Source organism: Plectropomus leopardus, chromosome 13, assembly GCF_026936395.1.
Source record: "Plectropomus leopardus strain MGB_pleo_1.0 chromosome 13, ASM2693639v1, whole genome shotgun sequence".
NCBI lineage: Eukaryota > Metazoa > Chordata > Actinopteri > Perciformes > Serranidae > Plectropomus > Plectropomus leopardus.
This window is the reverse complement of record NC_142188.1, coordinates 25191182-25202589: the sequence shown is the minus strand read 5'-3', so window position 1 is coordinate 25202589 and position 11408 is coordinate 25191182. Positions and strand designations below refer to the sequence as shown.

Sequence of the window (11408 nt, the reverse complement as noted above, 5' to 3'; positions counted from 1 at the left end):
AGTATATCACAAAAATGTCATAGAATAGCGTGTACAAAAAATGTTATCCATAGCATTTTGAAAACAACCATTAACAATTAAGATAATGTTTAAATGATTTGAAAGTTGATTTCCACACCAAACGAAAAAAAAAAAAAAAAAAAAAAAAAAAAACACCAAAAAAAATAAAATTTAGAGAACATCACTGATGTGGTTCTAGAAGCTGCATTATGTGAAGTATTAATCACAACATGTTGAGTAAAAACACTGTGAACCTTTATTGACAGCAGCATGTATACTTTTTGTATATATCTGTGATTACTGTGAACATTTGCTGAAGCAGATTAAAAAAAAGAGGTCTAGGTGTGTGTGCCTAGCATTCATAAAAACAAAATATTACACTAAAAACAATGTATAAAAAGTTCAAAAACAAAGGCCATCGCATTTGATTAGATAAAGTAAAAAAAAAAGAGGGAAACAGTTAAGATAATCCTTCATTTACCAGGCACTTAAATGAGTACTCTTTTGACCTCCTTTGTACTTTGTGTTTGCATATCCAGCTGTTTCCCAGACTGAATGCACTTTGAGATGGTCCGTGAGAACGAATACATCGCATCAGAGAAGTACCTTTCTATTATAAACAGTTTTTTAAAAAAAAGAAAAAAGACAGGACCTTCATCATAAATAAACAGGCACCTGCATGTCCTACTACACAACATGATAAAGAGGGATATTCTTTTTAAGTGAAGTTAGTGCATGGCTTCTACATTATGTACACATTGCCTGGTGTGGTGGTCTACTCTGCAGCATTGCACAAAACTGGACCCGCAGGGAAACTGTGATTGGACCTCTGAAGAAATGATGTCGCAGGTTAAACACGGTGATAGGCTGCATGCCTGCAACATGTTAACGTAGTACAATGGGTGTTTTTACCCATATGTTGTGACCAATAAGCACCTCAAAGTTAATACAAGAACAAAACACACTCATAAAAACGTACAAAGCCCACACTGGCACATTCTTATCTATTCAATATATTCCATGGCGTTGATCTTTTTTTTTATGTTCCTGAAGTGTTGTCAAAACACAGGTTTCTTTTCCAAAATTTTCCTTGCGTTGCAAAGCGCAACAGAAGACAAACCTTCATGCAAACCCTATTCCTCTTCTTCTTCAAACGTACACTGTAGCATGGGAACAGTTCAGAGTAGTGTCTCCTCCAGGATTCGGGTGGCGGCCTCAAGATGCAGCTGATAGGATTTTAAGTTCAAGCAGAACCGTTGAAATGATCTCACTCCACACAGTCTGAAGTTGCTGAAGCTTCAATGCTCCACTAACATTACGTCCCACAGTCTCTTCATTCTTCTTTTAGACTTGACAGGGCAGAGAACCTAAAATTCAAGGGCTCCCCCCCCCGAAACTTCTGGCCAATATTTTCCATTGATCCGAGCCAGTGAGAGCACCGTATTACACTACTAAGCAGTCGGAGGTCCCGGTGAGTGTGGGTGTGCAGGGGTAGAGGCACTGAGGTTGTGAGGCTCCGTGAAACAAAACGTCTCTGAGACAGAGCGGTCGCAGACAGGGTCACAGTGGAACCACAGACAGGGAGTCAACGGGAGCGTCATCCACACTGCGGTTAAGGCAAACTCCTGGCACTGCTCACAAGAAGCCATTCACACAAATATGAGTGCGTTTCCACTGATAGAGCAAAGAAGTCTTTATATCCACACATCCACTGTTTGAAATGCATAAAAAAGTGTTTTCTCCTCAACCGTCTTCCCTGAAATGTGTGAGACTAATAATCCAGCATTCCTGTCTTTTTTGGGGGGGGAGGTTGGTCAAAGTTCCCTCTCTGATGTGGAGTTGTCTCAGACTTTGCTGTCAGAGGGCAGCTCTCCCAGAGTGTGGACGATTTCGGTGAATGAGGGGCGCTCTTTGAGGCTCAGTGCCCAGCAGCGGGCCATAAGCTTGTAAATTTTGGAGGGGCATCCGTCTGGAACGGGAAGCTTCAGCTTCCCTGTCTGCAGAGCTGGAGGGAAAGAGGAGCAGCACAAAGACAAAGGTCATACCAAATCAGAAACATGGACATGTAGTTGTTTGATCATTTTTTTCTGTTTTTCAGCCTGGATCGTATTATCCCATGTTTTTGAAATAAGTCCAGTATTGAGCGAGAGGGCTGCAATGTAAGTACTTTGAACATTTGAGATGCGCAAATTTGCAGCCTCTGAAAGTGCTTGTTTTTGCTGCTGACAGGTTCAGAAAATTTTATGTCAGACAATATTATGGAAAGGATCCCTACAGAGATAGACCATTTTGTTTAAGAGAAAGCCTCTCGGGGCTCCAAGTAGCTCAGTTGGTAGAGCGAGCGCATCATGTACAGAGGCTGCGTCTGTGCTGCAGCGGCTGCTGGTTCAACTCCAGCCTTGGCCCTTTGCTGCATGTCATTCCCTCTTTCTTCTCCTGTAACTCTTAAGCTGTCCTATCTAATAAAGGCAAAGCCCAAAAAATGATCTTTAAAAAAAAAGAAAAGAAAAAGTAAAATTCTTTTTTCATTTTAGTGTGTATAGCGTCAGCATAATTTCACATTAAGTGGGTGTTTATTTCAACCAAACCAGAGTGGGTACTGTCACCAACAGTGGAAACTGGAAAGATGAGCCAAGCCTCCGTCAGTTTTATTTTGTTTCTGTCGACTTTGGAGGAATTGTGTTTTACAATGATAAAACTACGGTTTATATAAATGGAGTGTAGTGGCATTAAAGATTGTGATTTGGGGCTATTTCTGGATCTTGCTCTCTAACAAAAGGATCAGGCTCTGTAAGGACCCTTTCCATAATGTTGTCAGATGCTGAGAATAACAATCAGAGCCTAGCCGAAGCAAAAACAAGCACTTTTAGTGGACATAAATTGAAAGTGCACAATTACCCCAAGTGGTCACTTTGAAGCCTGTTTCCAAGCTGCCATCTGAAGCACTCTCACTCAATACTACACCACTTTTAAAAATTGTTGTTCCCAGTATTTACTTAGACACAAAGACGTGGTAAAATAGGGTTCAGATTGAAAAACATTGAAGTTGCTCTTTAATAGATATTCTGTGACTCCCCAAAAGATTACAAACTGCCTCTCTAATTTACATTTATCTGAGATATTCAGACAAAAGTAACCATAAGGGGCCTTTTTCTTATTGAAAGCTTATTATCTTGCTTTTTTGTGTGCTGAATCAGAACTCAGACTAAAAATAAGCAGCTAAAGCATCATACTGACCTTCCAGCACCTCATCATCACTCAGTTTGGTATATGGCATTTCCCCGTGACTGAATACTTCCCACATCAACACTCCAAAGGCCCACACGTCAGACTTGGTTGAGAAGTCGTCCTCAAACACAGACTCGGCTGGGAGCCAGCGCAGCGGGATCCATGCCTGCCTGTAGTGATAGTACTCACTACAAACATTTACACAAGGGACATGACAGGAGGATGACAACAGCTCAAATTAGCCGGATGAACAGAGGTGACTGAGAACTTAAATCACGTGATTATGTTTAAATCAAATTCCTTTTCTAGCAGACCTGTTGTAGACGTCCTTGCTGAGGCTGAGCACTGACACTTTCACGCGCCTCTGACTGTTGATCAGGCAGTTTCGAGCAGCAAGGTCTTTGTGAACAAAGCGGTGATTGGACAGGTGTTCCATCCCATGAGCCACCTGGGCACAGATGGAAACCTAATGGAAAAGACAAAAATATAGAACAATGAAAACAAACAAACAAAAAAATAGTCAAGATAAAGTGACTTTGAAAATACATCTACAGTGACCGCAGCAATTACCAAAGTCTTGGGAAAAAAAGTCTCCACTGACAAATAAAATGTCAAGCACACAACCATGACGGAAAGCCTCGACTTCCAATCTCTGAGATTCTTTTTGTACAGATTAAACAAATAAGATGTGATGTGTGAGCTTCAAATGTGCTGGTAGCTGGATGTTTCAACCCTTGGAAAGAGTGAAGTTAACAGTTAGTCTTTATGCTGCGTTTGAAGCTTCAGATTCAGTCTACAGACATGAGAGTGGCACTGACCTTCTTATCTAAGTCTCGACAAGAAAATGTGTTCTCCAAAATGTCTCAAGGGAACATGATCTCGCAGAGAATGGAATCATCTTTTTAAAACATGTCAAACAATTTCAACATGCTATAATGTATACGATGCAGGCACCGATGGATTACTGACCTGCAAAATACCAGGGGCCCAAAGTGTCAGGGGGCCCACTGTCTAAGACTGACATACTTTTGTATCTTTTCGTCTTTGTATGGTAGATAGTGTGCAGGATGCTGTGAGTTGTCAAGAAAGGTACAACATGCAACACTTACTTTGGTCTTGGTGCTGATAGGCTGAGATTTGATCTTGTCATCTTTGCTTTTGGAAATTCTCAGGAACTGCTTTAGGTCTCCCTGGTATCATAAAAGCAAAAAAAGAGGCCATCATATCAGGTAAAATAATTTAAATCCCTGTGTGTGTGTGTGTGTGTGTGTGTGTGTGTGTGTGTGTGTGTGTGCCTCTATGTCTGTGTGCTCACCAGGTCATAGTACTCTAAGATGGTGTAGTGGGGCTCTGCCTCCCTACACAGGCCCAACAGGCGGACGACGTTGGGGTGGCTGAGCTTGGCGAACATCTCAGCCTCGCGGCGGAAGTCGAGCTGAAGCTGTTCGTCTCTGGTCTGCAGGCTCTTCACCAACACCACCATCTCCTCCTCGCTCTCCTCGATTCCTTTCGCTTTGCACAGCAGCACCTCACCGAACTCCCCTTTGCCTAAACATACATTAACACCACAGAGCAAATGTCAGAGCACATGCTTGAAAATCAATGTTGCACATCTAAAGTAGATTTAGATTTAACATCAGGGGACTGAAATCAGAGCAGAAAAACACAGTCAATGAGAGGAGAGCTGTATGAATCAGTTTACCTAAAGTAGTGATAGTTTGTAGGTTTGCTCGAGGAAAGTGGAGCTTATCATTGTTCACATGGCTGTGGCGTTTCTCCGTTGTTGCCATGGTACCCATGTTGGTGAGTGCCACCTCCTCCTGGATCTCAGCGGTGGTGTGACCATTTTGTTGAACGGCACCCCCTGATAAACACCACATGCATCCCAAAGGGTGAAAGGTCATAATGCAAATCTCAAATGATGCTAAATGGCGCTGCACGTGTAATGTGTGTCCAAACAGTGAAATCTATACATTATTGTCTCATGAAAATCAAAACATGTTGCTCTGCTCTGCCAAATCTGGAGGGTTAACAAAAAACAAGCAGATGATAAACATGAAGAAAAAAGATTTTTTTAGAAATGAGACAGAGATGTTGCATGAGGAACATCTTTCTTGTATGACATGTTTGCAGGAATTAGTTGTACTATTGAGTGTTATTCAAACTATAGCTAAGCCATGTCATTAGTAATCAAATTTGATCAAAACAAAGTTAAATGTTTATCCAAAAATGAAAAAAATTGTTGAGTTCTAAGGTGTTCCAAAAACATTTTAGCCATCATCCACAGTTAGTTTCATTTTTTCCAGCTTTGAGCAGCTCCTCCATTTCCTTATGCACATCAACTCAAAACGAATAAAAAAACTGTATGTAAATTGACTGTTTAAAGTATTCATTTTTCCAGTGTAAACACGCTCAAAATAGCCCCGAGTTAGAGTCATCCGAGTTCATGTCTCATTATACAGTCTGGAGTTAAATGCAATACCCAAAGTAAACACAAGATGGCAGCAAATATCTTAAACCTCTCAAGCACATTTTGAGGACCACAAGTTGAGCCAGCGACTCATATAACCTGACTGAGTTTACAAGCGTCTCACCACAACGTCATAAACATTCTCCTCCACCAAACTTACCGTTCAGACACTCCATCTCCGGCTCCTCTCCGTCCTGGCCTTTCTGCAGTCTTTTAGCGTTGCGTCTCTTTTTGCAGTAAAACATGAGTCCCAGTACTACGATGATGTAAGCCACGGCTGCTCCCACCGACAGACCGATGGTTTGGATCATCTTGTATGGAGCCTTGTCCCCGTCTTCATCGATGGGATGCACTGGTTTGTCTGTTGGGCACAGGTGGAAATTATGGTTAAGTAAAAAAAACTCTGAAAAATACAGGACGTGTCTTTTAAAATCATTTCTAATTAACGTCACATATTATGTTCCATGATTCAGTACATTTTGTTGTTGTTTTTTTAGCACAGTTTTACCCAGTGGTGGAGAAATTATTGCATTTATTTACTTCGGTCAAATTACTAATACCAACAATCAGGGAAATATGCTTAAAGTATGAAAAGTAAAAGTACAATGCAGTAACATTAAAATAAATAAATAAAATTAAATGTCTAAAAAAGACAGAAAATGACTTAAATGTTTATCAGAATGGTTGCTAATTCATTTTTTTCATGTCAGTCAGCTAATTGATTAATTGACTAATCGTTTCAGTTGTACTTGCAAAACTTTTGGGTGGTTTAATTTATGAAAAAACTTGTCTTAATTTGTAAAGTAACTAGTTACTTAAACTATCAGAAAGATGTAGTGAAGTACATAGCACAGTATTTCCCTCTGAAATGTACAGTAAATAGAAGAAGTGTCATGACAAGGAAAAGCACCTTTAAATTTGTACTTAAGTACACTACTTCAGTAAATGTACATAGTTACATTCCACAACTGGTTTTAGCATCGGTATGCACGTTTAATATTTTCCAAGAATAGGCATTTAAAAATAAGAGATGGAAGAGTGGAAATGCAAACAAAAGATGCAGATATGCAGATCACTTAGAATCAGATGTGGTTTACTGTGTAACAGATTCACTACAGTTATAATGTGCAAAGTTAAAACTGTGCAAAGGATGTTTGAACACTGTCACACAACTACTCTGCCCTAAAGAAGCAAGTCCTTATCTGTTTCATAGATTAAAGGCACTTGCAGGGAAATTTAACACAGTTAAAACTATAATACTATTTAAAAACATACAGATCAGTTCATTCAACAAGTCATTTTTCTGAGTTGCCCTGTTAATGCAGTCACCGGTCTGGCTTCTTTATGCAGCTGTCATGTTGACCCTGACAAGCTGCTACAAACATCTAAATCCATGTCTCCCACTTTGAGCTAATCCAGAATACCATCCTGCAACATGGGAAGAAAATGAGTTGTTATGGGACACTAATGCAAGTGTGTGACTGTAATTTTCAGCTTCAGTCAGCACACAAGGAGCCCCAGAGTGTGAAGCATTATTAGATCCAACGTCTGCCCAATCCCATCACCTCAGTGACAGGCGTGGCGTCAGAGACGTGGCTGTAGTTATTAACCTGTCGAGATGGATGACGGGCAGAGAGTGAAGGTTTAATTAATGCCTCCTTCCTTTGCTTGTGATGGTGGTGCACGCCCCCATGAGTACACCTTTGTTCCTGATAAACATAGCCCCTGTATGTATGTTTGCATTCTCATATGTGTGTGTGTGTGTGTGTGTGTGTGTGTGTGTGCGCGTTTAACTCACCTACTACATACAGCTGAGCCACACGATCTTTGATGCTGCAGCTGTTTCCGGCCACACATGTGTATCTGCCCGTGTCATCTGTCGTAACATCTTTAATCACCAAGGAGCCGTTGGGCATCTTCTGGATTCTGGAAGAAATAAAGGACACAGTGGATGAAGGTGGAGGTCTGGACGTCCAAAACACACTCCCAACAGGTCTCATGCAAGAACATTTTCTTAATCTAATCCTAAGTCTCTGTTACACTCTTCTAGGGTTTGCTCATGAAACCATCTCAAATTGTATTCAGCAAGCTTTTTCAGCTACGCAAAGTTGTCATAAAGTGCTCGTCTCAGCCTGTTCATGAGCAGGTGGCTCAGCTGTGTGTGAGATCTGATCATCAGCATAATCAACACGCCTGAAATAGCTTCATAAGGCTGCCTGCGTTGCTACGTTCGTGGGCAAGATTCATTCAGAAACTAGAGTTGTTGCCTGGCAGTTGTATGGCTCTGCCATCCAGCTGCAATCTACATCCATGTCTTTCCTCTTTCATACGTAACCATGACAACAGCAAAGAAGCTACAAATTCGAACACATGGCAGCACAGAGGATGTATGCAGTCAGCACAGGTTCAAAGAGGACACCAAAGATTATCGGACCAGATGTCACCCCTCTGTTCCAGAGTTATAGCATTGAGTAATGGTCAGAAAATGTTATGTCATATTGTAGTTGACCTTTTGATTATATATTGTCAACACATCATTATCGTATCCTGTTAGACATTTGTGTGAAATGATTAATTTTTAAGTTATGGTCAGGAACATGTGTTGTAAGATCACAGTGACCTCTTACCATTTCATCCTTGAATCCAAGTGGACATTAGGGCCAAATTTAAGGAAACTCCTTTAGGCTGTTCCTCAGATACTGTGTTCATGTGATGGGAGGGATGTGAGATCGCAGTGGCTTTGACCACCAAAATCTAATCAGTTCATCCTCGAGTTTAAGTGGATATATGTGCCAACTTTTAAGAAATTCTCACGAGGTGTTTCTGAGATATTGCATTACAAGGATGGCATGGACGGGGCGGCATAAATATTAAAGTGTGAAAAAAAACTTCACATCAAGGGGCCTACTAATGGATACTAAAAGACCGAAAGAAAAAAAAAAAGAATGCATTTAGCAGTGTCAGTATAGGTGTCATTTTACTCAAGCCATGAAGTTACGTAGATAATGAAAAACTTCAACCAAGCTGACTTAAAGTGGAGGAGACCGAGGGGACATGTGCCGCTCACAGAGATTGACAGAGTACCAGACTCTACATGGAGGTGATGTAACACTGTCAGATGTCATAATGAAGGATCTTCATGAGACCTGCATTAATACTCTGAGGCAACTTTCCTGATGACTGAAATGTTTAAGTTGCCAAAATATGCTGATTAAAAAAAAGAACAGAATATTAATGTAGCATTATATTCATTTTCTTATTATTTAAATTTCTCAAGACAAACTAGACAATTAGTGGGTTTTTTTTTACAACTGTAGAAAGAGTCCGACATCTGTTCTTGACTTGTTTAAAAGATCTGGACCACTCGATAAGTTTGATCATTATTTAAAGAACAAGAAAATGAGTGAATGATGTTGTTGTAAATCACTCTTAATTGCCACTTCAGAGCAAATCTGTTAGTAAGACACATTCTTGCATGAGGCCCATTATACTCAGCTGTGTAACACTATATAAGCACAAGCTAAATCTATGATGAATGCACAGACATGACACTGCAATCCTGTTTCGAACCTGTGATCACAAACTGTAATCTTTATACATTACAGCTGAGCTGTATAAAAGAATAATCAAAAAGTGTGTGTCATTTACCTCCTGTTCTTACTGATATCCAGCGTCTTGTCTTTGACCATCCAGTGGATGTGAGGCTCGGGGTCGCCGGTGGCCTGGCAGTGCAGGATGGCCGTGTGACCTTGGTACACCGTTGTATTCTCTGGTTCCACCTTAAAGCGAATGTACACTACACGTGCACAAACACATAGGAACACACACACAGAGGCTCATTAATATAACACTTGCACCACAACTGGGCCATAACATTTCCTTTACAGGCTGTGGTTAACGTCTCAGTAACACTCTACAACCCAAATGCAATTCATTACTGGGCAATAAAAAGGCCACCAAGAACACAATAAATGCTGCTGTATTCGCCACTTGATGAGAATGATCAGTGACTCAGATGTACTGAGACCACACGTTCTGTCGATGTGGGACTGATGACGAATGCGGCAGTGTGCCCCTTTCTTTCAGGATGATGAGCGAGGCACTTTACCGGCCACAATGAGGGTCACCAGGGCTCTGATCTCCCCCTGAAGGCTGTTGGAGGCGATGCAAGTGTAGTTGCTGGCATCGCTGCGGGTGACTTTCTTAAAGTGGAGCTGGCCGTTCCTCTGCTCCACCCGAGGCGGCAGCTCTCCTCCATCTGCAGGGGGAGACAGAGAGACACATGAGGACCCAGGGAGATTAGGAGAGTCTGGAGCTGCATGTGGAATTCAAGTGGTTAAATCGACTCCATCACGGCAAAGGCAGATGAATGGGGGAAATGATCCGTGATGATGGACCTTCCTCACACTCTGTCTATTGCAGATTCTGTGCATGTTTCCACACATTCTTGTGAAAACGGCATTTGTCATCATTAACATAAAAGGAACGAGGGGTACTGCTGCATTAGAAGAGATATTCCCCTGAAGAAATTGTTAAACAGTCATTTCTTATTGGACTAAAAGGAACAGTTCACCCCAAATTCAAAAATACATATTTTCCCTATTATCTGTTGTGCTACTTATCAGTTTAGATTGTTTTGGTGTGAGTTGCTGCTGGTTGGAGATATTGGCTGTAGAGATTTCTGCCTTCTCTCAATGAAAACTCTGGCACTCCGCTTGTGGTGCGCCAAAACATTTGAAGAATTCAAAAGCAACGTCTCTTTCCAGCAATCATGACCCAGTTACTCAAGATAATCCACAGACCTTGTTGTGAGCAGTTTCATATAGGAACTATTTTCTGACCATATCACCATGCAAGAAGGAAATGTGGACTTACTCATGACAGCACGAGATGTAAACATTAGCGACCTCAGCGGTGCTAGGTGAGCTAGCAGTAGATGCACGCTGCCTTCTGTGCGATGATTCGGTTGGCAAATGTGTTTGGTGAAAAATATAATTGTATAAGCGTACACACCTGCTTTGGTCCAGCGGATTGTGGGGCTCTCTCTGCCTTTAGCTGAGCACTGGATGGTGATCTCGTTATCCAGCTCCAGGCACTGAGACGGCTGGGGGGTTGGGGTGAACTTCAGCTTCTCTGAAACACAAGTCAAAACACCACACACACATTACACATATGGTAAACATGTCAAGCCTCTTTTGTGCAAACCAAACTGCAGGTAAAATGATGCTAAACTGACACACGTGATGTTCAGACACATTCAGGGAAATGTGGCCACATGTGCATAGATCTGGTGAGAATAAAAACGAAGGTCTATCAGAGGCTGAGATCATATAAACACAGAGATTGAATAGACAAAACAGCGACATGGCAGCCCATCTATCATAGTAATCCTATAGCAGCAGAGCTACGCTGATAGGAATTTATCATGGAGATAATGTGTTAAAATGGAGGCTGGAAGAAAGCTGCCATGTACGAGTCATATTTTACACCTCTGTGGGTGTCCTGCGGGACGCCCAGAGACACAACACGGACATGCTCATCCTATTTTAGGAAACACACACATTCACACTCACACTCCTACAGGCAAGACCACATTTGTTTTATATTTTCTCCCAACACTGTATGACTCATAACACCTCGGATATAATTTCACTCATTGCTCATGATAGTTCAGTCAGTCTGGGGAATCATTTCAAGTACAAGCTCAGTA

General features: G+C 41.4%; 1 protein-coding gene across 1 annotated transcript in view; it reads right to left on the bottom strand.

The window, feature by feature from the left end:
- Window positions 1-233: 233 nt before the first annotated feature.
- The window catches only part of ptk7b (protein tyrosine kinase 7b), a 91459-nt gene continuing 80284 nt past the window's right edge, over window positions 234-11408 (bottom strand). Inside the window, exons 11-21 of the mRNA XM_088086576.1 lie at window positions 10712-10831; window positions 9807-9956; window positions 9347-9494; window positions 7497-7624; window positions 5859-6059; window positions 4931-5092; window positions 4544-4776; window positions 4338-4418; window positions 3543-3694; window positions 3238-3416; window positions 234-2005 (exon numbers count right to left, since the gene is read on the bottom strand). Of these exons, the coding sequence (XP_087942702.1) occupies window positions 1845-2005; window positions 3238-3416; window positions 3543-3694; window positions 4338-4418; window positions 4544-4776; window positions 4931-5092; window positions 5859-6059; window positions 7497-7624; window positions 9347-9494; window positions 9807-9956; window positions 10712-10831 (1715 nt within the window). The 3' untranslated portion in view covers window positions 234-1844. The remainder of the gene's footprint in view (window positions 2006-3237; window positions 3417-3542; window positions 3695-4337; window positions 4419-4543; window positions 4777-4930; window positions 5093-5858; window positions 6060-7496; window positions 7625-9346; window positions 9495-9806; window positions 9957-10711; window positions 10832-11408) is intronic.